This window comes from Neoarius graeffei, chromosome 23 (genome assembly GCF_027579695.1).
Source record: "Neoarius graeffei isolate fNeoGra1 chromosome 23, fNeoGra1.pri, whole genome shotgun sequence".
In the NCBI taxonomy this organism is placed as follows: domain Eukaryota; kingdom Metazoa; phylum Chordata; class Actinopteri; order Siluriformes; family Ariidae; genus Neoarius; species Neoarius graeffei.
This window is the reverse complement of record NC_083591.1, coordinates 12,548,126-12,574,113: the sequence shown is the minus strand read 5'-3', so window position 1 is coordinate 12,574,113 and position 25,988 is coordinate 12,548,126. Positions and strand designations below refer to the sequence as shown.

The 25,988-nt window shown below is 41.8% G+C and overlaps 1 protein-coding gene across 3 annotated transcripts in view; it reads right to left on the bottom strand.

Annotated features, from left to right (window-relative positions):
• Nucleotides 1–25,988, bottom strand: part of limk1a (LIM domain kinase 1a) — a 144,779-nt gene that overhangs the window by 70,410 nt on the left and 48,381 nt on the right. Inside the window, exon 1 of one of the 3 annotated variants that reach the window (XM_060905778.1) lies at nucleotides 22,751–22,813. The exons of 1 other annotated variant lie outside the window; for it this stretch is intronic. In XM_060905778.1, the coding sequence (XP_060761761.1) occupies nucleotides 22,751–22,776 (26 nt within the window). In that variant the 5' untranslated portion in view covers nucleotides 22,777–22,813. Of the gene's footprint in view, nucleotides 1–22,288; nucleotides 22,428–22,750; nucleotides 22,814–25,988 lie in introns of those variants that run through there. One more of the 3 variants, XM_060905777.1, reaches the window with a different exon arrangement.

Genomic DNA, 25,988 nt, shown 5'->3' with positions numbered 1-25,988 from the left:
TAGTACGGAGAGGAGACGAGCATGGCTGAACAACATCGGCAGGGCTGATCTAACAGAGGCTAAAACCAAAACAGCTCACGCTTGCAGTAATATTTTATCTTGGGTGAGATTCAAGAGCTCTCAGTGATATCATGGAAGAATTTTATTTTGTGTTGCTAGAATTCTGCTATAAAATGAGCATTCTCTCTTGTCGTGGTTCACTCGGTCGTTATTATTTTAACACGTGTATTACCATTTCGATTCTAGGAGCGCCAGCAAAATTACACAATAGAAACAATCCAAGACTGGGCACCCACTCAGAACATGGGCTATGTTTCGTCCAAGGTCGGACTTGAGTCTTTGGCAGCCAAACCAGATAGATCGCGATATCTGGGTACTTGGTCAGTAGAAGCATCTCATCTTCAGAAAAGTCTGACTTTTTAAAATAATATGGATCAAAACTACACACATCCATCTTCTCTTTGCATCAAATCTTCGCTCGACTATTCAAATCGTGGTAATCAGGGCAGGAATTTCACAAGGGCCCTCTCAATTTGGCCTTGTGCCCTTGGAAAAAAATATCTGTCGTAAGGCCACAGTGGCCTTGATGCCCCGCGGTTTTGTAGTCTGCCTCGTGACTGCCAATAGGCTCTAACATCACCTGCGTCTATTGAGAAAAAAAAAAAAAAAAAAAAATTGTCTTTTGATGACGTTCTGGATTCTTATTGGGCAACTCATCAGTGATGGATCAGACTCTAGCCTGGCATGAATCGCTCTGACGTGCTATAATGACACCAATCTATCACCAGCCAACCAGGAGACTTAATCAAACGCATCCCCCGCCCACTTGTGTCCACGTCTTAAAGTTAGTTAAAGTCCTTCCTGCGCCGTGTGGCGCATCGGGCGGCACCAATCTCCGTTTCCGCAGCCCTCGGCCTCTCGCCAATTACATAGCTAGGGTTACAGTGGGGGGCTAGTCCTCTGGTAACCGCGAGAGTTTAACTCCCCACTCGCATCTGTATTGCAGCGTGCCTTGCCAGATGGTAGTAGGTACCATTTTTATGATGGTCTTTGGTATGACCTGACCGTGAAAAGAACTCACGATCGAGAGGCGGACACACTAACCACTAGGCCGCTAGCCGGTTGTGTCTGCGTCTGAGACGTTGAATTTTCACAGAAGAAGGGAAGAAGTTGACCGAGGTAAGACTGTGTGATAAATTAACAAACGAATAAGACAGGACTTTCAACATATAGGGCTTAAGTTTGTTACCGTTAAATAAGCATTGCTTGTACAGTAACATTATGTCGTTACAACGTTGACCCACTTTTAACGTGCAGAGTACCGACTGTAGCCGCTAACAAATGCTAATTAGCGTGCTATCAAAAGTGCAAAGACCTTAAATTGCTCTGTGTAAATTAGAAAATGGCGCAACTTCCTCTGTAGCCGTCAATGGACAAGCACAGACTTGTCTTGAGTTTTGAGCCAATCACAACAGCGCAGCACTGTGGCCTGAGGTAAAACATGAGTCATTGGGTGTACTCATTTTTGCAATTTAAACAACCTTAAACTGTCTCATATACTCTTCATATACTCATACTGTTTAAGTAATGCAATAAAACTAATCTTTAAAAGTGGTATTTACTCAAACTGTTTGCATAGAATGAACTTTCGGGTTAACAGCGTAATAGTGTTGCGGTGTTCTGCAAATTTGCAATTTAATATTTCAGATCTTGAGACATGAAAGTGCTATTTTAAAAAATAAAAGGTCAGAAAATGTTTTCTTTGTCGTCTATTTAGTTCATTTTATTTCCTCAATAATTTTCCTTGATTGAGAAATCGGTCTGGGCTCTTATGGGTTAATCAGTAGCCTGCATGCTAGTACATGTTCCATTTACAGTCAAACATTTTGATGGACTCCAGGCTCAATTTTGATTCATCAAAAATCTGCGGAGTAGTACAGTCTGAAGATGCTCTTGCACATTCGGTGTCAATTGAACAAAAATTATGGGAGGATATAGGTTTAATCTCGTCTCGTCATCTTCCGCTTATCCGGGACCGGGTCGCGGAGGCAGCAGTCTGAGCATGGAAGCCCAAACTTCCCTTTCCCCAGATACCTCTGGCAGCTCCTCGGGAAGAACACCGAGGCGTTCCCAGGCCAGCTGAGAGACATAGTCCCTCCAGCGTGTCCTGGGTCTTCCCCGGAGCCTCCTCCCAGGGGGACATGCCTGGAACATCTCCCCAGGGAGGCGTCCAGGAGGCATCCGAAAGAGATGCCTCAGCCACCTCAGCTAATTCCTCTCGATGTGGAAGAGCAGCGGCTCTACTCCAAGCTCTTCCTGAGTGACTGTGCTTCTCACCCTATCTCTAATGCCGTGCCATGCTGAGTTGGGCTGAGTCGAGCTGAGTGGGGCTGTTGGAGTTGCATTTCGACTACAACCGCGCTGAACCGTGCTGGCTGGAAGTGGGTGGACACATTGGGTGGAGTTAGCGAAAGTGGGTGGACGTCACATGATGTCGTTAGGCGGCGCAAACAGTGACAGTGACCATTTAAGTGGTAGTCTCATGACCCGGATAGTAAACAATAAACATGGAGGACATGGAGTCGTTAGTGTTGCTGGTCTTGGTGCTGTGGCTTGTTGTCACCGACAACGCCAACAGATACTGGCAAGAGCGTATAGATGAGGCGAGGCGCATAAGGCTTCAGAAATTCTCGTAATTCTTCTTCTTCCGGGTTTACGGTGTTTAGAGATCCCAGCGTGCTCGCGGGGTGTGTGGGGGCATGTGAGGACACTCCTCCTCACCAATCAGTGCACAGGGGAGTGTCTCCTCACGCCCCTAGCCCCACTCGGCTCAGTTTGGCTCGCTTCAGCTCCACTCCAAAACCGTGCGAGTTTTGGGTGCTGAGTAGGGCTGAAGCGAGCTGAGTCATGCTGCTCTGAGGTAGTCAAAACGCGAGCCGTGTCGGGCTGAAGTGAGCTGAAAAAGGGTAGTGGAAAAGGGCCATAAGGGAGCGCCCAGCCACCCTGCGAAGGAAACTCATTTCGGCCGCTTGTATCCACGATCTTGTTCTTTCGGTCATTACCCAAAGCTCATGACCATAGGTGAGGAGTTGGAACGTAGATCGACCGGTAAATCGAGAGCTTTGCCTTTTGGCTCAGCTCCTTCACCACGACGGACCGGTAAAGCGACCGCATCACTGTGGAGGCCACACCGATCCGCCTGTCAATCTCACGTTCTATCCTTCCCTCACTCGAGAACAAGATCCCGAGATACTTAAACTCCTCCACTTGAGGCAGGACTTCTCCACCAACCTGGAGAGGGCAAGCCACCCTTTTCCGGTCTTATAGGTTTAATAAGTTTTACAATTTTTGAAGTGAGTGATGGATTGATAAGCTTAGATAGTGTAGATGTTGTTTCTTTACCTGCTTGATAGTTTCAACTGAGACTCCAATCTTCCTCAGGAGAGTCATTAGTCCTTAAATTAAATTCATTATAGATGTGAACTTAAAATCATTGTTTTATTTTATGACCTTGGTGCCCTGGCTTTTGGCCTTCGTGCCCTCAAAAAATTGACAGCACAAAAGGCCAAGTGGCCTTGCCCCTAAAATGACGAAATTCCAGGCCTGGTGGTAATACTGAGAAAATTCAGCATTGCTTACAGACACGCCTTCAGCAGCTGCCATCCTAGTTGCTTCGTATATCCACCATCATGGCGGACGCTCATGATGTAGCACATTTTGATCACATGGTTGCAAGTCATCTATTCAGCTTTATATACTTTTATGCACACAAACATGTGCGTTCCAGTTTCTGATAGGAAAGCACTGACACAATGAGCCTCCGTTATCTCATCACAGGACAGGGTCAATGAAATGAAATGGAGGCTAATGGTTTCCTCCCTGTCTGGCCCAATTCCATCGAAGAAGTCTGGCTCATCCCACAATGAGTCATTGTTTTCCTGAGCCTGGCTGCTATCCTGAATGGACCACGCTGGACTTTGCACCCTTATTCATTACAGCTCCCAAAGGGAGTCAGCACCAGCACTCTATTAATTATACTCTTACTCTCGATGTGGAGTGTCTGCTCGAAACTCAACTTCCATCATCTCCACCACACGTTAACCTATCAGGACGTTTATGTCCTGTTTAATGTAAAACCTAGAGGTGCGCCACAGGTGAAAACGCATCTCCACTAAAAATGTTAGACATTTAAAGGAGAACCGAAGGCAATTTTTCATTATCAAAATTCTCTCGTTATTAAATATAGGAATGCATTTTTGATAGCTATTTTATCACTGCTATAGCAAGTTGAGTCTTTGAAATGAGTCAAAGCAATGGCTGTAAACGAGATTCGTTGAGACCTGTGCGAGACATCGTAGGACGGAAGTAAAACGTACAGCGGAAATCAAAGTGACCAACCCTGTGTCCGAAATTGCTCACTCATTCACTACTCCCTATATAGGGAATTACAATATAGAGGACTATATAGCGAGCTCACTGATCAAATGAAAAAACCCTTTCAGACACTAGTCCGTCGTGCTGGTATTTACGTCATTACTGTTGCACAATTAAAACGTGCCAGACCAGTCAGCTGGTGGGTTTTCAAAATAATAAAAAAAACGCATGCATGTATATTTGTGATAAATCCATATTATACCAAGCGTATTTCCCACATTAATCAATACAAAGTACCTGCATCTTTCAGTTTTTTTTTTTTAAATCAAGGCTGAATACTTTCTTCTTTGCCGCTGCCTTTTATTAAATCAAATTTGAGACTTTTAATTTCATTTCTTTCAGCGCGGCCGCAATGCATGATGGGATATATCGCTTTGGTTAGTGACCATAGTTGTACACTACTTTTCGTAATGCATTGTGGGATACTTTGAGTGCACTATATAGGGTGTAAATAATCCTCACTAAGGTTTCGGACAGCACTACAAAATGGCATCCACACTATATAGTGCCCTACATAGTGAGTGATTTTGGACACGGAAAGTGACCAACATCTGCCAACGCTGTCAGAAGACACGCACGCTCTCTTTCGAATGCTGATGTAATCAAGCTGGAAGTTGTGTTTGTTTTGATAGCAACCAGGAAAGTTTGAAAAAAAGTAGGCAGTAATCACCATTTAAACTTGTTTTTCTGCAATATTTTGTTTGGAAACCGGTTTTCAAAATGGCGGCACTGACCCCTGGCTGACACTTGACGTTTCAAAGTCTTGCACAAGTCTCGAAGATCGTATGGATAAGCGACGCCTGCTGTGGACCAAACGGACTAAATTCAACATGGCTAAAAAACGAATAGGCCGATAAGTATAATATTTAATTGCAATTACACTACCGTTCAAAAGTTTGGGGTCACTTTGAAATGTCCTTATTTTTGAAAGAAAAGCACTGTTCTTTTCAATGAAGATCACTTTAAACTAATCAGAAATCCACTCTATACATTGCTAATGTGGTAAATGACTATTCTAGCTGCAAATGTCTGGTTTTTGGTGCAATATCTCCATAGGTGTATAGAGGCCCATTTCCAGCAACTATCACTCCAGTGTTCTAATGGTACAATGTGTTTGCTCATTGCCTCAGAAGGCTAATGGATGATTAGAAAACCCTTGTACAATCATGTTAGCACAGCTGAAAACAGTTGAGCTCTTTAGAGAAGCTATAAAACTGACCTTCCTTTGAGCAGATTGAGTTTCTGGAGCATCACATTTGTGGGGTCGATTAAATGCTCAAAATGGCCAGAAAAATGTCTTGACTATATTTTCTATTCATTTTACAACTTATGGTGGTAAATAAAAGTGCGACTTTTCATGGAAAACACAAAACTGTCTGGGTGACCCCAAACTTTTGAACGGTAGTGTAGTTGCCAATACGAGTCACTAAAACCGAAAACGTAATTGAATAAACACGTTAATTAAGAAATAAAGCAAGTTTAAAAATGACTTCAGTTCTCCTTTAACACATCAGGAGTTATGTGAAAGAAAAAAAAAAAAAAGCACCATGTTTCCACCACTGTCATAGCGGTCGCTTGTCATATCATGGATCCAATAGAAACCACAGAAAAATTGCATTGTTTAAAATGTACAGCTGTGACTTGAATAGCCATGATGTTGATAATCTTTAAATGACAGTTAGAAGTAATCCACAATTTTTTTGTTTGTTTTGGGAAGAAGCAACAATTCAACTGCATTGCAATGTAATTTGATCTACCAAAACAACCTAGATATGGAAAGCACTTAAAATTTTGAACTCGATATTTCACTATAAAATTATTCTTTGACCCTGATAATGTTAGTGCATTACTAAACATAAATAAAAGTGGGTGAGAGTTGGTATAACGCAGAGATACTAATGCCGCTTTTCCACTACCAACGCGGCTGAGTTGGGCTGAGCCGTGCCGTGCTGAGTTGGGCTGAGTCGAGCTGAGTGGGGCTGTTGGGGTTGCATTTCGACTACAACCGCGCTGAACCATGCTGGCTGGAAGTGGGTGGACACATTGGGTGGAGTTAGTGAAAGTGGGTGGACGTCAGGTGATGTCGTTAGGAGGCGCAAACAGTGACATCAGTGATCTTTTAAGCGGTAGTCTCACAACCCGGAGAGTAAACAATAAACATGGAGGACATGGTGTTGTTAGTGTTGCTGGTCTTGGTGCTGTGGCTTGTTGTCACAGACAACGCCAACAGATACTGGCAAGAGTGTATAGATGAGGCGAGGCACATAAGGCTTCATAATTCTCGTAATTCGTAATTCTCCTTCTTCCGGGTTTATGGTGTTTACAGATCCCAGCGTGCTCGCGGGGCGTGTGTGGGCATGTGAGGACACTCCTCCTCACCAATCAGTGCACAGGGGAGTGTCTGCTCATGCCCCCAGCCTCACTCAGCTCGGTTTGGCTCGCTTCAGCCCTACTCCAAAACCGTGCGAGTTTTGGGGGCTGAGCAGGGCTGAAGCGAGCTGAGTCGTGCTGTTCTTAGATAGTCGAAACGCAAGCCGTGTCAGGCTGAAGTGAGCTGAAGCGAGCCGGAAAAGGGTAGTGGAAAAGGGCCATAAGCTTGTATCTTGGTTTATTACATATACACAGGTGATTATTGGAAGCCGTGTGTGCTGATTGGTCAAGAAATTCAGACTAATCACCTTGATCGACTCGACAAAATGGCGGCCAGTTACTTTGTCACCGTAAGTGAGGAAGAATTACAAATTATGAAAGAAAATGCTGTTCCTAAAAGCACTAAAGATGCTATGAAGTTTGGTCCAAAAATATTCAAAGGGAAGATCGGAGGATGATTTATCGATTTCAAAACTAGAGGCGGCACTGTTGCTGCACAGCAAGAAGGTTCTGGGTTCAAGCCCAGTGGCTGACGGGGGCCTTTCTGTGCGGAGTTTGCATGTTCTCCCTCCGGGTGCTCCGGTTTCCCCCACAGTCCAAAGACATGCAGGTTAGGCTAATTGGTGACTCAAAATTGACCGTAGGTGTGAATGTGAGTGTGAATAATTGTTTGTGTCAGCCCTGTGATGACCTGGTGACTTGTCCAGGGTGTACCCCGCCCATAGTCAGCTGGGATAGGCTCCAGCTTGTCCACGACCCTGCACAGGATAAGAGGTTACGGATTATGAATGGACCAGATAAGTGACGACCTTGCGCCATGCCATTATTACATTTGTATGCCGCTTTTGAAGTAAATGATTTTAACGTGATTTAAAAAAAAAAAGTACGTGTATTTATACTAAAACAATTATCCACCTTAGGCTCAGTGAATGTCGGTGAATGATAACCTCGACTTCATCTTGCTTATTATTTCACTGATATTCACTTCGCCTTCAAAAAAATAATCGTCATTATTCTATCCACATTCACATACTGACTACTCAACTACTAGGCTATTGGCTCATATACCATGAGTAGAGAAAACCAAAATCGCAGAGCGTGTTGCTGAACCAACCAAGGATGAAATAAAAACTTTACTTGAAAACAAAACCTCAAAAATCAAGTATTTAAAAGAAACAGAAATGGCTAAAAGAATATCGTTTTTTTTTCTCCCCCCCCAAAAAAAAAAAAAAAAAAAATTATTGCCTGTTCCACACTCCAGCCCAGTCGGTGGTGGTAATGCACTCAAGTTGGTTTTCCAACTGCCAAAAAACCCTTAAATAAAAACCCTACCCCCCCCCCAAAAAAAAAACAGAATAAAAGTATTTGATGGTAAGAGCATTTCTTTTTCTATTTTTCAAGCATTATCATAGCATTTTTCACAAACTGCTACCGTCATTTCGTTAGTTTGTTTACATTTTAAGTGGAAATGATGGTCAGGTCTGTGAAGATTCTCAGTCATCCAGGTCATAGTAAACTGTGGGTGGTAAAAGAGAGCAACTGGACTTGTTCAAGAATCTTCAAGCAAGTCCAGTTGCTCTCTTTTACCACCCACAAATGATTGTCAGACATTTTGTATAAAAGTTTTTATTAATGGAATTTGGGAAAAAAAAAATGCTCCGTTTCTCAAAATCCAGTGAATGTGGATAGAATAAAACAGTTATTTCACTCAATCTCGGTGCTATGCACCTCATTGGCTATCCGCTCATGTACGACTCGATTTCGTGGAATAACTGTTCTATATTACCTGGAGAATAATCCTAGATGCACTGGATTAAAAAACGATTTACACCACTTGGAAATAAAGCTTCAAAAAAAAAAAAAGGACAGGACCGAGTGATTACAAACCCTCCCAAACAAACACCCATCTGCATTTCTGGTACCAATTCAAAGGAATGCTTTAAAAAAAAAAAAAAAAACCTTACACCCAGCTGTATTATTAATATTCGAATCAGGTCTTATTATTTTAGTCGCTGAGTTTCCCCATGCCATGCCACGTTCTGAAGGTGAGCAAGTGCCAGATAAAGTGAAAGCACCATCTATACACAAGTGTAGAATTATTCAGATGCCTCCGCCTCGATTTTAAGACTCTAATCTGATTGTGTGGTGAATCAATATATGAATTCATGCTGTCATTCCCCTGAATGCATTTTTTTTTTTTTTAAGTTTTTTTTGGGCTTTTTTTCACCTTTATTGGATAGGACAGTGTAGAGACAGGAAAATGAGCGGGAGAGAGAGACGGGGAGGGATCGGGAAATGACCTCGGGTCGGAATCGAACCCAGGTCCCCGGATTTATGGTATGGTGCCTAAGCCACCTGAGCCACGACACCCCCCCCCCCCGAATGCATATTTAATACTAAATCGGGCGGGGGACGGAGACGGGACTAAATATTGCCAATTGAGAGGACTTTTACAAGAAGTATTCCGTAACAGTCAAATTATATTTAAAAAAAAAAAAAAAAAAAAAAAAACACACAACCACCCACCATTATGTGTGCATTTGCATTACAATATCAACCAACAAAGGGTCCTGTGGGGGACGGGGGGAAATACGTGCTCATTTTTAAAGCCAGAATTAAGTTCATGACTGAAGATTGTGGAAACAGAGCTACACACTTCATCGATGTGGGGGATGGAGTAGTGGTTTTGAGTAATAAACAGCAAGGAGCATATTACACTCAGGAGGTTTCCTATTTAAAAAAAAAAAAAAAAAGAGAGATCAAGCCCCATTTCCCAGAAGGATGAGGCTTTTCCACGGAGCGACACCGATAGAAATTTGATTACAAACCAGTTTTGGGGCTCTTCTTACATTGGTTAAGCTTATTATCCAGGTAGGTCAACACAAAAAAGACCGCTATATCAAGGAATGAAACAGTATTAATATCGTCAGGTCACACTGAGTGGGAAAGCACAAAAAAAAAAAAAAAAAAATCGCCAAACGGGAAACTGAAAAGACCCCATTATGCAACAGCAGTTCAACACTGAATACACAAAACATGGGTACTTCCCAGAATTTGATTGGAAAGCACCAGATTGTTTTGTTTCATTTTCAGCAAACATTGCAAAAAGAATTACACCAGCATCAAATGCTGTTAGCAAAATGGGAAAAGTTCAAGTCCACCCAGACTAAAGTCTAGACAGGTTTCCTCTACTGCCGTAAATCTTTTGTATCTGGCAGGAGTGACGTTTGTTCTGGGTGGCCAGATGGAGCAAGGAGTAAAAAGGTGTCACCTTTGAAGGAAGTGCGCTTTGCCAAAAGGAAGTAGTTATGAGGGAACAGGCATGGACATGAGGAACAGGATGGAGCGTCCATCCATTTGTCGAAAAGTTCCATCCAAGTCCAGATCTAGTATTCACAAAGTGTTCAACCAGTCATAGATCCATGACTTCTGCCTAACCAGACAAGCCAGAATGGATCAAACAAAAAGTCTTGAAATACCAAAACAAATGGTACTTGACAGACAGACAGACAAAAGAAACCTACAGAACAAGAACAAAACTACTTACAGGGGAAATTAAACCTTGGGATCAAATTTTCCCACTCACATGGTGGTCTGGATCATTTCAGATTTACCACCCGGAGCTCTGAAATCTACACACGAAACTTGAGCCACGTTAATGTGACCTCATCAAAAAGAAATATTCTGAACAAGAAGGAACAAGGAAACCAATTCTTCACTTTCATTATCTCCGGAATATGACTATGGACCAAATATGCTTCAGATTTTTTATACATGGAACATTTTATGAAGTTATACTTATCGAATAGATAAGAGACAAAACATGACAGGACTGAAAAATCAAAAGGCAAGACGGGAAAGTCTTGGCACAATTTTATCAGGGGCACCCCTCCCATTCCTCTTGTTCAGAGGAGCTGAATAGCAATGAACCCATGATGTCATGCTTTTGCAGAACGAATGACCTCATCTTCAGGCTGGCTCCTCCTAAAGGATTGGCTTCGGGAATCTGTTAGCCAATCGAAGGGCGGCAGCGCTCCAGCTGGCAAGCTCAGCAACTTTGTATTAACCCTAACAGTACCTCAGTGTACACATACTGTGCTCTCTACTGAAAAAGGAAAAAAAAAAGGGGGGGGGGGGGGGGGACCTGAAACTGGATTAGCACAAAAATCTACCTACAATTTACTTATATACTAAAATGCACTAATAAAAATTTAATTAATTAATTAATTGATTTAAAAAAAAAAAAAAAAGCTCACCTACGGTCAATTTAGAGCCTCCAAATTTACCTAACCTGCATGCCTTTGGACTGGGGGGAACCAGCGCACCCAAAGGAAACCCACGTGGAGACAGAGCATGTAAACTCCACATAAAGGCCCTTGTTGGCCACTGGGCTCGAACCCAGGACCTTTTTGCTGTGAGATGACTGTGTGAACCACTGCACCACCGTGCCATTTTTATTTGCACCATGCACTGAGAGGCTCCAGTTAAAATTATGGATTCTCTGAGGTGGCCGGCGTAGTACTATTTTGTGAGGGGCACAGCCCGTCTGACTCGAGTTGGCCGTACAGCTTGAAATTATGACCTCAGTTCATGGTGCATCAAGGATACACCATGACTGACTCGAACCATATCTTCTTTTTTTTTTGACATCATGAGATACATTCCTTAAATCAATGGGGGAATTATTTTATGTCATGTGAGCCATCACTGGTCAATCCCTGCACAGGAACTTTTTGATGAATGATGATATATAAAATTTAATTAATTAATTACACACACACACACACGGCAATTACATCAATGATGAAAAGCACTTCATAATATGGGGTACCTCAGGACACGTGTTCCTTGTACAAAACAAGCTGCTCAGTAATAAGCACTTAAAAAAAAAAAAAACCCCGCAATAAAAGCTTAATTAAAAAAAACACATTGGTTTCTGGGTTACTGGACTTGCTTAACTGAAAAGACATCATTCCTGTCAGACAAAATGTTTCAATACTTGAGTTTATCCACACTGCAGTTTATGTGCCTACAGCTTTTTGCTTGCGATGATTAAAGAATCAGTGCTACATTTTTAGTGCCCTCTGCTGTTTCCAAGACAAATTGCAACAAGCCATCTCCTTCCCCAATACACCTTTGCTTAAACCTTGTATGGCTTTAAGCTGCTAAACTAAGATAAAAGGGACTAATATGCATCCTTTAGAAGCAGGACAGTTAACAACTTGAGCAGCTGTTCTGGCTGGCAATGGGACCAAGTTCCAGGCCAACAAAATGAAAAATAGTATTTGCTCTTTAAAGCAGAACTGAAGACATTTTTAAACTTGCTTTATTTCTTAATTGACGTGTTATTCAATTACGTTTTTGGTTTTAGTAGCCTTAGATCATGACTCGTATTGGCAACTAATTGCAATTAGATATTATACTTATCGGCCTATTCGGTTTTTAGCCGTGTTGAATTTAGTTCGTTTGGTCCACGGCAGGTGTTACTTATCCATGCGATCTTCACGAGACTTCGAAACATGAAGTGTCAGCGCCGCCATTTTGAAAACTGTTTTCCAAATGAAGTACTGCACAAAAACAAGTTTATATAATGATTACTGCTAGGGCTGGGTAAAATAAAATAAAATAATAATAATAAAAAAAAAAAAATCGATTTAGGATCGATTTCATTTAAATTTCGCACTATCGATTCACAGGGCATGAGATCGAGTTCCCCCCCCCCACAACACAATCTCGTGTGTTGTATGATTTTCCTCCCTCAGCCGCCTCGTGCATGATGACGCAGCTGCGCAGTCGTACGTCGTGATGTTCAAGCACGCACACAAAATGGCTGAGGCCAGAGCCATGGCTGAGGCAGGAAAAACACCGCTCAAGCCGTCTCAAATGAAATCTGACGTGTGGAATCATTTCAAATTTAAAACGACAAAGGACGAAGAGCTTGATAAAACCAAGGTAGTTTGCAAGATATGCCAAGCAGAGCTCAGTTATCGTAGGAATACTACAAACCTAAGAAACCACCTGACAAGGTACCAGACTACGCTAACCTTAGCTTCCGACGACAAGCTGCCCGGAGCAAAACAAAAGAAACTGAAGGACCTGCTAGCATTACCATCAGAGTCTCCGCGGGCCATAAAGATAACAGAGGCCATCGCAACTTTTGTTTGCAGAGATTTACACCCATACTCAGTAGTGGAAAATGAAGGATTCAGGCAGCTCATTCAGGTACTCGAACCACACTACATTATGGTGCAACGTAAACATCTGACTGAAACTGTGATACCCATGATGTATACATCTGTGAAAAATGCGATATGAATGAAAATGCAGTCAGCAAACAAACGTAGTTTCAAAATGCAGTCAGCAAATGTTCATTTGCACTTTTTTAATTACAGGAAGATAAGACAGTTTTGTTTACAGTTACGTGTGAACTGTCAAATTTACAAAATAAAGACGTGCATTTTGCAACGTATTGTATGGAGATATTTTCATTATTTAAGAGCAGATTGAATTGATTCAGACTGAATCGAATCGTGATTAATCAATTTAAAACCCTAAGAATCGAAATCGAATCGATCTAGGAAACTGACTGATACCCAGCCCTAATTACTGCCTACTTTTTTGAAACTTTCCTGATTTTAATCAAAACAAAACTTCCGGCTTGATTACATCAGTATTCGAAAGAGAGCGTGCGCACGTCTTTTGACAGCGTTGGCAGATGTTGGTCACTTTGATTTCCGCTGTGTTTTTTACTTCCGTCCTACGATGTCTCGCACCGGTTTCAGCGAATCTCGTTTATGGACATTGCTTTGACATATGGACTGATCTATTACATAGCATATTTCAAAAACACTCATAACTTGCTATAGCAGTGACAAAATAACCTATCAAAAATATATTCCTATATTTAATGAAATGAAATAAATAGAATTTTGATTAAAAAAAAAAATTCCGTTCAGTTCTCCTTTAAGAGTTTGACATTGAATTGATGAGCCCTGTTCTAGTATTTATAAGTGGGAAAACAAAGCAACGCCAACAGTACCAACACAGTGTACAGTATGGTTTCCTCCTCTTTCTTACTTGCCTACTCTGACTGGATGGATGGATGGATGCAAATTCCTAGTTTAAAGGGTGTTTTCTCGTTTCCTCACCCAAGAACAATTCTGGGCTTATTTGGACCAGAAGTTTGCTTTTATTCCAAGCTGTGGATCATTTGTGTATACAATAGGTTCATCTTTTATCATTTTTCCCTTGTGATACCAACACTTGAGTGACGTCAACAAAATTATCATGCAGGTATTACTGCAAACGAGGAACAGTTCTACCAGAACTCCTAGTACCAGATGAATTTTCGGCATACACTCCGTGTTATCGAGAGACCCGTCAACCAGTTTTTTCGACGGCAAATACTAGAAGTCAACGGGTAACTTTCTGCAACGATGGGCTTCAAAATTCCTATAAGAGAAAATTAACAAAAACTAGCAACATTATTTGCACTGGCAGATCAAATTAAATGCCAGTGGACGAGTGCATGTTTCTCTGGTACAATGTTTGCTCTCCCTTATTTCTGAAGCAAGACGCGATTTGCTGCTCAGAACCGATAGCGCACTCCCATTGGCCAGCGTGTGGCACTGCAACCAACTATAGTTCTTGTTTCATACTAGAGTCAGGTTCAGCTGTAGCAACAGAATAAAGGCTGGCCTCTGCAACCAACTTAGCAGCTGTACACTGGACTGCCTTGTTCATCTAAGCCACACCAAGACAGCCATTGAGGACTTCCCATTTGAGGAAGCCAGAGAACTTTTCATGGAACCTCGTCTGAGGCGTGTGTGACATCTCTAATGTTTATACTGTACACGCTCAACATGTACACATAAGGGTTAGCTTCTGTGGTTGGGACAAGTCATTACCAATTAACCACACCATGCTAATCAAGACTGAGCATTGCAAAATTACACACAAAGGCTGCGAGTTATAAAATGTCATAAAATTATTTTCTTGAAATGATTTGAGTTGACATTCCTTTTTCAGAAATTCACTACCTAAAACACCTAATTTTAAGAGCTTCCCCCAACTCCTTTTTCATGCCAAGATTGCACCAGAGAGCCCCAAACTTGCTTCATCCATTATCCGTAACTGCTTATCCTGTGTAGGGTCGTGGGCAAGCTGGAGCCTATCCCAGCTGACTATGGGCGAGAGGCAGGGTACACCCTGGACAAGTCGCCAGATCGTTGCAGGGCTGACACAGACAAACAACAATTCACACCTACGGTCAATTTAGAGTCACCCATTAGCCTAACCTGCATATCTTTGGACGGTGGGGGAAACCGGAGCACCCGGAGGAAACCCGTGCAGACACGGCGAGAACATGCAAACTCCACACAGAAAGGCCCCATTGGCTGCTAGGCCCGAACCCAGAACCTTCTTGCTGTGAGGCGACAGTGCTAAATCACTACATCACCATGCTGCCCCCAAATTTGCCTCAATATTTCAAATTTTCCCAGGGGAGCATGCCCCTGGACCCCCCTAGCAGTTCTTCGCTTGGCCATCAGACACCCTTCTCTCAATTTCTAGATAACACCTTGGGCAGACACGGCATGTGCATGTCATTTGAGCAAGCGAGGCATTTCTTTCAAAATAATTCACCAAAAATGGGGGGGGGGGGGGGGGGGGGAATAGTAATACTGAATTTTGAAGTGTGTATTCCAACAGGTTCTTTGTACTTGCTAAGCTCTCTCTTGCATTTAGCATCTTAATGCACATTCCACCCATATGAGGAAGAGAACCAATCACAATTCAGCTCGATAGTAAACAAAGTCTGGCTGGTTTACAGAAAAATCAGTGCGAGTGCCAGTCTGGTTAGCTAAGAGGTACAAGTGCATCCCTCTAAACGGAAAAACAGTGGACGCATTTCCTTAATGTGTGCTAATGGGGTAGGGAGGGAGAAAAGGTCAATATATCGGAGCAAAACATCTTATCAAAAGGCTCCAGGCTTTTTTCCTTCAGGGAACAGCAACTGCGCAGGACAATGGGGAGCCGATTTAAATAAAGGCTGAATGGACTGGACGCTTTGGTGACCACAGCACAAAATGACCTTTCTAAGCCAGACGTGGCTAAAAGATAAACCAAGCCTCCTTGTTTGCCATTTATAGCTCTTCACAACAGCTGAAAACTGTAGAGAATAACCAGTCTACTTCATTTTATTCAAGGTTAAGACACTGGACTATGGGTTGCATGACTTCATTTTTATGACTGGACCAGTCATTTAAAAAAATAAAAAATAAATAAAAAAGATATCTGCAGCTATTTTTGCATTGATGTGTACTACTAATATATATATATATATATATATATATATATATATATATATATATAAAAACACCTGTCCTGGGTATGACTTTAAACCGCAACCGGTGGAGAGTCTCAGGTGGAGGACTTGAGTATTAGGGAAAGTGGAGTTAGACCTTCATCACCATTGCTCCCAGGTCTGCTCTGACCCAGAGTGGCAGCACCTGCCTGGGTTCCAGCTATGGGTTAAATAGTAAATCACCAATAATGTGCTGGCAGCAGGGCGCTTTTTGGTGCAATGTGGCAGATGAACCCAACAAGGTCAATGGCGCACACCAGATGGCATGCAGAAGAGCCACTCAAATGGCCAACGGCTGGCATCACCCCGCAAGTTAGTCGTCACTGCGGGGCAACTTCCATACCAGTCAGGTCTGTGGCACTTTTGTGCACCACTTGGAATCAGGTCTGGAGGTCCAGAGAGAACACGATAGGGGGCACGACAGTTTGTCTTACCTTACTGTGCAAGGCGATTTGCTAGGAGAGGAGCTCCGGTGCGGGCCTCACAGCCCATCGCATGCTAATGAAGCAGTCATCATCGCCAGCGATGGACAGCTGATGACAAAACATCAACAGTGATAACAGCCAAGAACACGCCAAACTGCACTTCAGTTAAGAGCCATATACAGACTACAAGTTACATATCAAAGTTCTTTTCCCCCCCCCTTTTTTAAATAAATCAGTACAATAAATTTGCTAAACTAGAAGTGCACTTGGGGCAGCACGGTGGTGTAGTGGTTAGCACTGTCGCCTCACAGCAAGAAGGTCCGGGTTCGAGCCCCGTGGCCGGCGAGGGCCTTTCTGTGTGGAGTTTGCATGTTCTCCCCGTGTCCACGTGGGTTTCCTCCAGGTGCTCCGGTTTCCCCCACAGTCCAAAGACATGCAGGTTAGGTTAACTGGTATCTCTAAATTGACCGTAGGTGTGAATGTGAATGGTTGTTTGTCTCCAAGTGTCAGCCCTGTGATGACCTGGCGACTTGTCCAGGGTGTACCCCGCCTCTCGCCCATAGTCAGCTGGGATGGGCTCCAGCTTGCCTGCGACCCTGTAGGACAGAATAAGCGGCTAGAGATAATGGATGGAAAGATGGATGGAAGTGCACTTGGTAGAGTGCAAACCTCCACCAAGCCACATAACATCAAAATAAAATAATCCTCCTCCTCCTCCTGGATCCACATCCTGTGCATATCCAGATTTGCATCAAAATCTAAAATCTATTACTCCTTGGTCCATGGCCCACTGTTCCTCAATTTCATCAAAATTTGTTTGCCACTTTGAGTTATGCTGAGAAAAGGCAAAACATACATACAAATGCAGACAAAAACAAACTCCTCCAACAAAGTTGGCGGAGGTAATAATATATCCGTGCACTATATTACTATGTTTAAGGACCAGTTATTAACGTGCACTCATGGATGTATGGCGGCTCAGTTGAAAGCGTCGATCCTGGAACGGAGAGCATGCAGCATAGCTCATGTCCATCAGAGTCCACCTTACAGCGTCATCACTGAAGTTTCTCCCAAGCTGACAATGAACCTCCATGTTCAGCTCCAGACTGATATGTTCACACTAACAGTACATTTAGTCTGCTTTCTTTATCGTCTGCCTGCATTTCCTCCCGACTAATCTGCAGCTCCTCATAGCTTTTGGCAACAGTCTAGTGGTATCGTTTGCACTCTTATCTCTTGGTTAGTGTTCGTGATGAGAACAAGGATGGGAGACAGAAACCTGATCCTAAAAGAAACATTTTGTTTCTTCCTGTACTCAGTTATTTGTAACGAATCTGCGATCTGTGATTAACTGCTTGTAGCAAGGAAATGGAAATTTGGATCTGCTTTTTCGAAGCATGAATGATACTCTGGTAGCATTTCACCAGAACCAGAGATAATGAAGCAGGGGTTTTTCTAGAAAAATTTAGTATGAGGGCGCTTACCATGGCGAGGGAGTAAAGCGACTGGGGGGGGGGGGGGGATGGTGCCGGTTGTCCGTCCCCCCCGCCGTGCGAAGCCTTTGAAAAATTGAGGCTACAATGGGACATTCTGAGGCTATCTGAGAGGGAAATTGTAACAAATTGTCAACATTGAAAAAGAAAGAAGTAATAATCTTCTGCCCCAGACAGTCTTTGGCTTTCTTCCGTTTCATGCCATGGGATGACATCTTTAAACGCCCAAATTTCAGCAAAAACAACTCGAACAACTTCTGTCAAAAGCTCCCGCACCGGTGGGTGAAAGGTCATTCAGTCTCGAGAAATCTTGCTCTACAAGTCAGCTGACCTTGTATGTAACCAATGTCAAATCTCACGAGAGCAGCTGTGACAAGTAAACAACATGGTGCCTCAGTCTGGAAAACGCCAATTCGGATTGTTTTTGCACCGTCTGGCATTGTATCTACTATGATTGGAATAGTTTTGGAGTAATTATAACATATTTGATGATCAGACACATTGTCACGTGGTGTTGCTGGGATGTTTTCATGGAGAAAAGATCGTTTTGAGAAAGACTGCATGTTGTGCAGTAGCATATAAGTGCATGGCCTAAGTGTGACTTGGGGTTCAATCGGCATTTCGGTAAGACGGCGCAGGCCGAGAGTAAGAGGGTGCAGCGCCCCTGCTCCCCGGTTTAGACGAAAGCCTGATGAAGGGGTTCAGCAAGACTGACTTTTGTTAATAGGTACCAGGATAAAATTGTCTAACAATAAGGCAAATGTGTTCTAGGATGAAGTTTAACACACAACCGGCCAGTTATTTTCCATATTCTTCACTAAGACAGGATAGAAATATTGGGTCCTTCTACTTGGTGCTGAATAATATAAAAATAAAATTCTTCAGCTCGTATAAGCACACCATGTCTAATTGTATTAGTACTATGTAATACTAACTAACCCTGATAGTACCGTACTATCTACAACCCCAATTCCAAAAAATAAAATAAAATTAGGATGCTGTGTCAAACAAAACAGAGTGCTCTGAGAGCACAATATCCCCTGCTGGCAACTCTGCTATAACTGTGGTAAAATGCGACTGAATTGAACGAAATTGCAATATGCGTATCAACATATTACAAAAAATCGTGTCAAGTTTCACGAAATTCCTCCAAAAATTGTGAGAGGAGCTGATTTCAGAAGGTGAGCACCCTTCCCAGGACAGACAGATGGACATCACCACGACATAATCCCCCTTCGGGCCTTTCAGCCCGTGGGGGATAAAAACCATGAGGGAAGTTGATTTCAGAAAGCAAGCACACCTTGATGAAATTGCCAAGGTACAAGTTTGTTAATAATCAAGGACATAACTGGTAAAATTTGCCCAAATTAAACGAAATTTCAATACGTGTATAACTGTCATATAACAAAGCCTTTGCCAAGTTTGGTGAAATTCCTCCACAAATTGTGAGAGGAGTTGATTTCAGAAGAACATACACCCTTATGAAATTGTCAAAAGTACAAGTTATTTAATCAAGGGTCAAAACTCTGGGAAAATTTTCACAAACGAAATTAAATCGCAATATGCGTATTACCGTCATATAACAAGGCCTTTTACTAAGCTTCGTGAAATTCCTCCAATAACTGTAAGAGTTGACTTTAGAAGGGAAGAAGAAAAAAAAAAGTGTCAAATAATAATTGTTAATCAAGGGCTGTAACTCTGGCAAAATGTGACCGAATTTAACACAATTACAATATGCCTAGTACCTACATATAACAAAGAATCCAGTCAAGTTTCGTGAAATTCCTCCACAAATTGAGAGAGGAGTTGATTTCAGAAGGTGAGCACCCTTCCTGGGATGGACGGACATCGCCATGACATAATCCCCCTTCGGGCCTTTTGGCCAGCGGGGGATAAAAACACAACGTCATGGTTTACAAGTCATGGAAACCCTATATTTCATTGAAAAATAGTACAAAGACAACATATCAAATGTAGACCCTAAGAAAGCTTATTGTTCTTTGAAAAATGTATGCTCTTTTTGAATTTAGTACCAGCACCATGTTTCAAAAAAGTTGGAACAGAGGAAGCCAAGACTGGAAAAAGCTGTGCAAATATGTTTAAAAAATAATAATTAAAAAATAAAAATAAAAATTCACCACACACGCGACACAAACAACTAATTAGGTTAACTGGAAACAGGTCAGTAACATGATTGGGTATAAAGAGCATCCCAGAGAGGCTGAATCGCTCAAGTAAAGATGGGGAGCAGTTCACTGCTCTGGGAAAGACAAACAGTGCAAAAAATTAAGAATAACATTCCTCAAATGTAAAATTGCAAACAATTTGGGGATCAAGTAATCTATGGTACAGTACATATCATTAAAAGATTCAGAGAATCTGGAGAAATCTCTGGACACAAGGGACAAGGCCAAAACCCAACACTGGATGGCTTTGATCTTCAGGTCCTCAGACAACACTATAGTAAAAACAGACACGTGTCTGTAGTAGAAATCACTGTATGGGCTCAGGAACACTTCAGAAAACCATCGTCTGTGAAAACAGTTCATTACTGTATCCACAAATGCAAGTAAAAAAACAGATATAAACAATATCCAGAAACTGCCACCTTCTCTGGGCCCGAGCTCTTTTACGATGGACTGAGGTGAAGTGGAAAATTGTCCTGAGGTCTGACGAATTTAAATTTTTTGGAAATCATAAACGCGCATTCTCCTGGCTAAAGAGGAGAGGGACCATCCGGCTTGTTTTCAGTGCACGGTTCAAAAGCCAGCATCTGTGATTGTATGAGAGTACATTAGTGCACATGGCATGGTAGCTTGTACATCTGGGAAGGCAACATTAATTTTAAACATACACATTCTAAAGCAGCATGCTGCCATCTAGATGGCATCTTTTTCAGGGAAGACTTTGCTTATTTCCACAAGAAAATGCCAAAACCACATTCTGCATGTATTACAATTGCATGGCTCCATAGTGAGAGTGTCTGGGCGCTAAACTGGCCTGCCTTGAGTCCAGACCTGTCTCCTATTGAAAACATCTGGGGCTTTATGAAGCGCAAAATATGACAAGTGACCCCAAACTATTAAGCAACTGAAAGCAAATATCAGAACATGTTGTCTTTGTACTCTTAAATGAAATGCAGGGTCTCAATTTGTAAATTACGTTGTGTTCATTTACATTTTACACAGCATCCCGACTTTTTTTTGGAATTGGGGTTGTAGTTTGATACGCAAGATACAACATGTCAAGTGTATCAATATAAACCACAACTTGCTATAACTGAAAAATGTCCTGCTTTTTGAAAAGACAGAAAGAAAAACAATGGGGAATGGAAAAATGAGATCAACTTAGAAAAGTAATATTAACATGTCAGTAGAGGACAACACATGCGATGTGTCTTTCAAAAATGATACCCCAACTATGAATGTAAAAGAAGATACAAGTATATCAACTGATAAATGTAATCAACGAAATACTGGAATTACTAAAATTGAATGAAAGATCAGTTGTGGCAATTCATTTCAACATGCTCAGTGTTGGCGTGAAGTGAGAGACAGCCAAGCAGTTAGCAGGTATTTAAAATATAGATGTGTACATCTGCCAGGACTTCACTGACGACGAGAGGACAGATGACAGAGAAGGAACGTTTAAGAAGAGCTAGCAGACTGCTGACAAGAAGCCAGCACATTAGCACTGCCAGTGAGCAATATGTACATCAATGGGCTGATGACAGAAACCTAGAGGGGGAAAGGGGGAGAAGAAAAAGAAAAAAAAAAAAAAAGGCAGCGTAGTGCATGGTCAAATCAATTTCTTCAAACAAACACCTTATTTGCCAATACAGGACCTTGAGAAACACCACATTCTTGGTAGGATTTTCACGAGGACATTTCAAAACCAAACTCTGTTGTAAACAAAAAAAGGAAGTGAAACTTCAACCCCACACACCCTTTTCAACTAATACTCTCAAAATACACACTTGTATGAAGTAGACATCATTGTGAGAGGGAGAAAAAGAAAAAAAAAAAAAGCTCATCCTAAACTTAGCTCCTGTATTCAAGAGGTTGTATTCAGCGTTTCGCTGCACAACCCGACAACATTAGTTTTGCATCAAGTCATGAACGTTTCTACAAAGGACCGAGAAAGGAACCGTTCGTCCTGGCTTTTGGATTTCCATTCCATTGAGATAGTCATTATGGACTTACTTTCTGTCTCTTGAATGACTCCTGTAGCGTTGGTCGCGCCGAGACATCTCTCCTCTGAGAGCGAGGACCTTCGTGTGAGTTTGAGGAAGCAAGTTCATGTTAAAAGTTGACCAGGAGCCCCACAACTGCTCAAACCACACGACTATAAATACTCGACTATTGCCTCTGCCCTGATGAATGTCTTAATCTCACTGTCTCACTAGGTCGATTGTGTTCTGAGGGCAGCTGCTTTCATTTTTTTTTTTTTTTATGACTTCCTGTGTTGGGCGCAGTCATGACCTCTGATAGAGTAATTTCCCCCTCACTTGTCTGTACAAAGCAGCTATGCTTGGGTGGTGTTTTTCTATGAGGCATTCTGAAAAATTACAAGAAGTCCTCTTCCTTCAACTCTGCATTATACATTTACTTGAAGGTTTCACAATCCTGTGTAGCGGCATGAAAAAAAAAATGTCAAAATCTTACCTTCCTCTTTTGGGCCAAAAAGCCATTTCAGAAGCTCTCGTCAGGAAAAAGAAAACGTCGACTGGTTCTTCGGTGATATCCCAGACAATTTGCTAGTCATCTAACTGCTTCTCCAGCGTTTAGAATGTCTTTGATGAGGATCAAGTGAGACGTTGAGTGTAGTTCCTCTGGTTTTATGGTCAGCTGATGCTGGAGAGTCCCAGAGCTATTCCCAAGCCAAACCTCAAACAAGGAACCCTGAAATCTCAGTTGCGTGCTTTGTGTACCAACACCTCGCTTCTTATGATAGTCATTAGAGGTGAGACAATTGATCCTCGATCCATTTCAATCCACGATTCAAAAATCGATTAAAATGTAATGAATCACGATTCACAAACAATACTCAATTTAATCCAGATAACCCTGGATGCATAACAAATTGACAAACAGAATAAGTGATATTAAAAATTCGATTCAGTATCCGGAGCTGTACATGGGTACAGCCATGTTTGCGGTTGCTACAGCAATCTTGCCAGATCACGTGTTGCTTTGTGAACAACATGGCAGACGACTCGGAATTCCCGAAGCCACCAGCTTTTAAAAAGCCCAGTTTGGTGGCATTTCTTACTGTCTTGTGACAGAAAACAAGTGCTGTGTAAGCTGTGCGAGTCTAAGTTCTCAGATCGTGGCAATACCACTAACATGCAGAATCATATTCAGGGGCACCATCTAACAGTTGAGACTGATGTGAAACCGAAGTTTCGCGAAGAATGTGTGTCAATACGTTAACGAGTTGAATTTGGGACTTCAAGTGAGACCACTACGTCTGTACCGGACAGGTTTAAGAAGTAGAAACCATTTCCACGTGGAAGTCCGAGAGTGACTGGAGTCTGAATAAAGACTACTAAGGCAACAGTACTTGCTTGTTTTTTATTGTTCTACATTTCTAGGCTGAGTTTTAACAGAATATCGACAATGACTTGCATCAGTTATAAAATAGAGGAGGGTCATTCCATGTCAATTCACACACCCTTCCCAGTGACACCTCTTTTTTTTTTCCAAGTTTTTGTGTTGCTAGGGTTTAAACTGATTTATCATCATATTTAGGAACTCTACTGTGTACTTGGAGAGTTTCAGGGCACTCAGAGGTTTGGTGGGGGTACAGGAGGGCCCCAAATATGGCTTCGGGACAAAATTACCGTTTGGTACGCCCTACTTCAGGCCATTAGTTGGCCATGTGGGCACATGATGACTGGAATGAGCCTTAAACCCCATCAACAGACACCTTTTATCAAACTTTTAAGCCAATAAAAACTTTGATTATCCAACTCTTTCAATATAAACTAAGCATTTGTATATGGTAGTTTTTGCATATTTTCTGAAAAATCTGAAAAGTCCGGAAAGTAGGTCAGCTATTGTTTAAACTGCCAATTCAAATCAAAAGGTACTAAAACACATTCAAATTATAAAATAGTAAGATTAAAACAAGAATAATATCACTGAACACATATTTGAATATATAAACTGACAGTTTACATTTATTAACCCTTTGCACACTGTACACACACACACACACACACACACACACACACACACGTAACTTGAACTACACTTACTTGAGAATAAAGTCATGTGATCAGATCAGACAATTTTAATGAGGCATGGACGCCATTTACTGCTGTAAAATATATGTAGGCACAATACTAAACGATTCAATTCAATATAAAACCATAACCAGGCTTGCTGACTGACAGTGACAATTTTACTTTGTATACAAAATAACTGTTACAAAAGTGAAACATTTGTAGGCGGCACGGTGGTGTAGTGGTTAGCGCTGTCGCCTCACAGCAAGAAGGTCCTGGGTTCGAGCCCCGGGGTCGGCGAGGGCCTTTCTGTGTGGAGTTTGCATGTTCTCCCCGTGTCCGCGTGGGTTTCCTCCGGGTGCTCCGGTTTCCCCCACAGTCCAAAGACATGCAGGTTAGGTTAAATGGTGACTCTAAATTGACCGTAGGTGTGAATGTGAGTGTGAATGGTTGTCTGTGTCTATGTGTCAGCCCTGTGATGACCTGGCGACTTGTCCAGGGTGTACCCCGCCTTTCGCCCGTAGTCAGCTGGGATAGGCTCCAGCTTGCCTGCGACCCTGTAGAAGGATAAAGCGGCTAGAGATAATGAGATGAGATGAGATGAAACATTTGTTTACAGATATCGCTTTGATTTTTTAATGCTAACTGTTCATGAAAATACCAGTGGGTTTGAGCCATATGCTCAAGACTTTGATATTGAAACAACCAATTACTGTAAGTAATGAACACATAGCATAAAACTTAAACATTTGGACATCTTTATGATCAATACTTTAAAAACAATTGTATAGAAGAAAGGTATGTATCAAAAATATATAGAGTTCCTCATGAATACCCTTGCCCCCTTCATGTTTATAATGATTATAATAAAATAATCTTTTTATATTATTTATATATATATATATATATATATATATATATATATATATATATATATATATATATATATATATATATATATAGCGACTGTCATAGTTAACTCGCAATTAATTGCAATTTAATCGCACATTTTTGTCACATGAAAAACCATTGTAATTCTCTTATCAGCATAAAGTGAATGGGCTTGCTTTGTACCAATGTTTTTTTTTTTTTATTGCAGAGCATAATACGTCTCGTCACAGCCACTGCAAAGTTGGGCTGGAGCCGCCGATGGGAAAACGAAACCTAAGCCAAGCACCGTGGCTCTTCGTCCCGAGGCGCGGGGCTAGCGCGCCCTGCCCGCGCTGGTTCTTTGGGGGGAGGGCAGAGGACTCTGGCTGTGCGGGGCGTGGCATTACAGTCTAGCTGCTATCGTTTTTCTAAGCAAAGTCTCTGTTCCAAGTTCCTGGCAGTTTCAAAAGCTTATGAAAAAACTACATCATGTCACAGAGCGTTAATCTCGCGATAAAAAAAAAAAAAAATTATCGCCGTTAAAATTGAGTCAAGTTAACGCGATAACGCGACATTTTTGACAGCACTAATATATATATATATATATATATATATATATATATATATATATATATATATATATATATATATAAATAAATAAAATTTCCCCTTTTTACTAATTGATATGCTAATTTTCCCCACATGAGTGGCTAGGGGCCCCTTCCCCTTTTCTTGAAAAAAAACCCCTGATGAGTCTAGGTTTAACTTCCAGATCGGATGCCAGAACAAATGCAGTAAAGCAACCA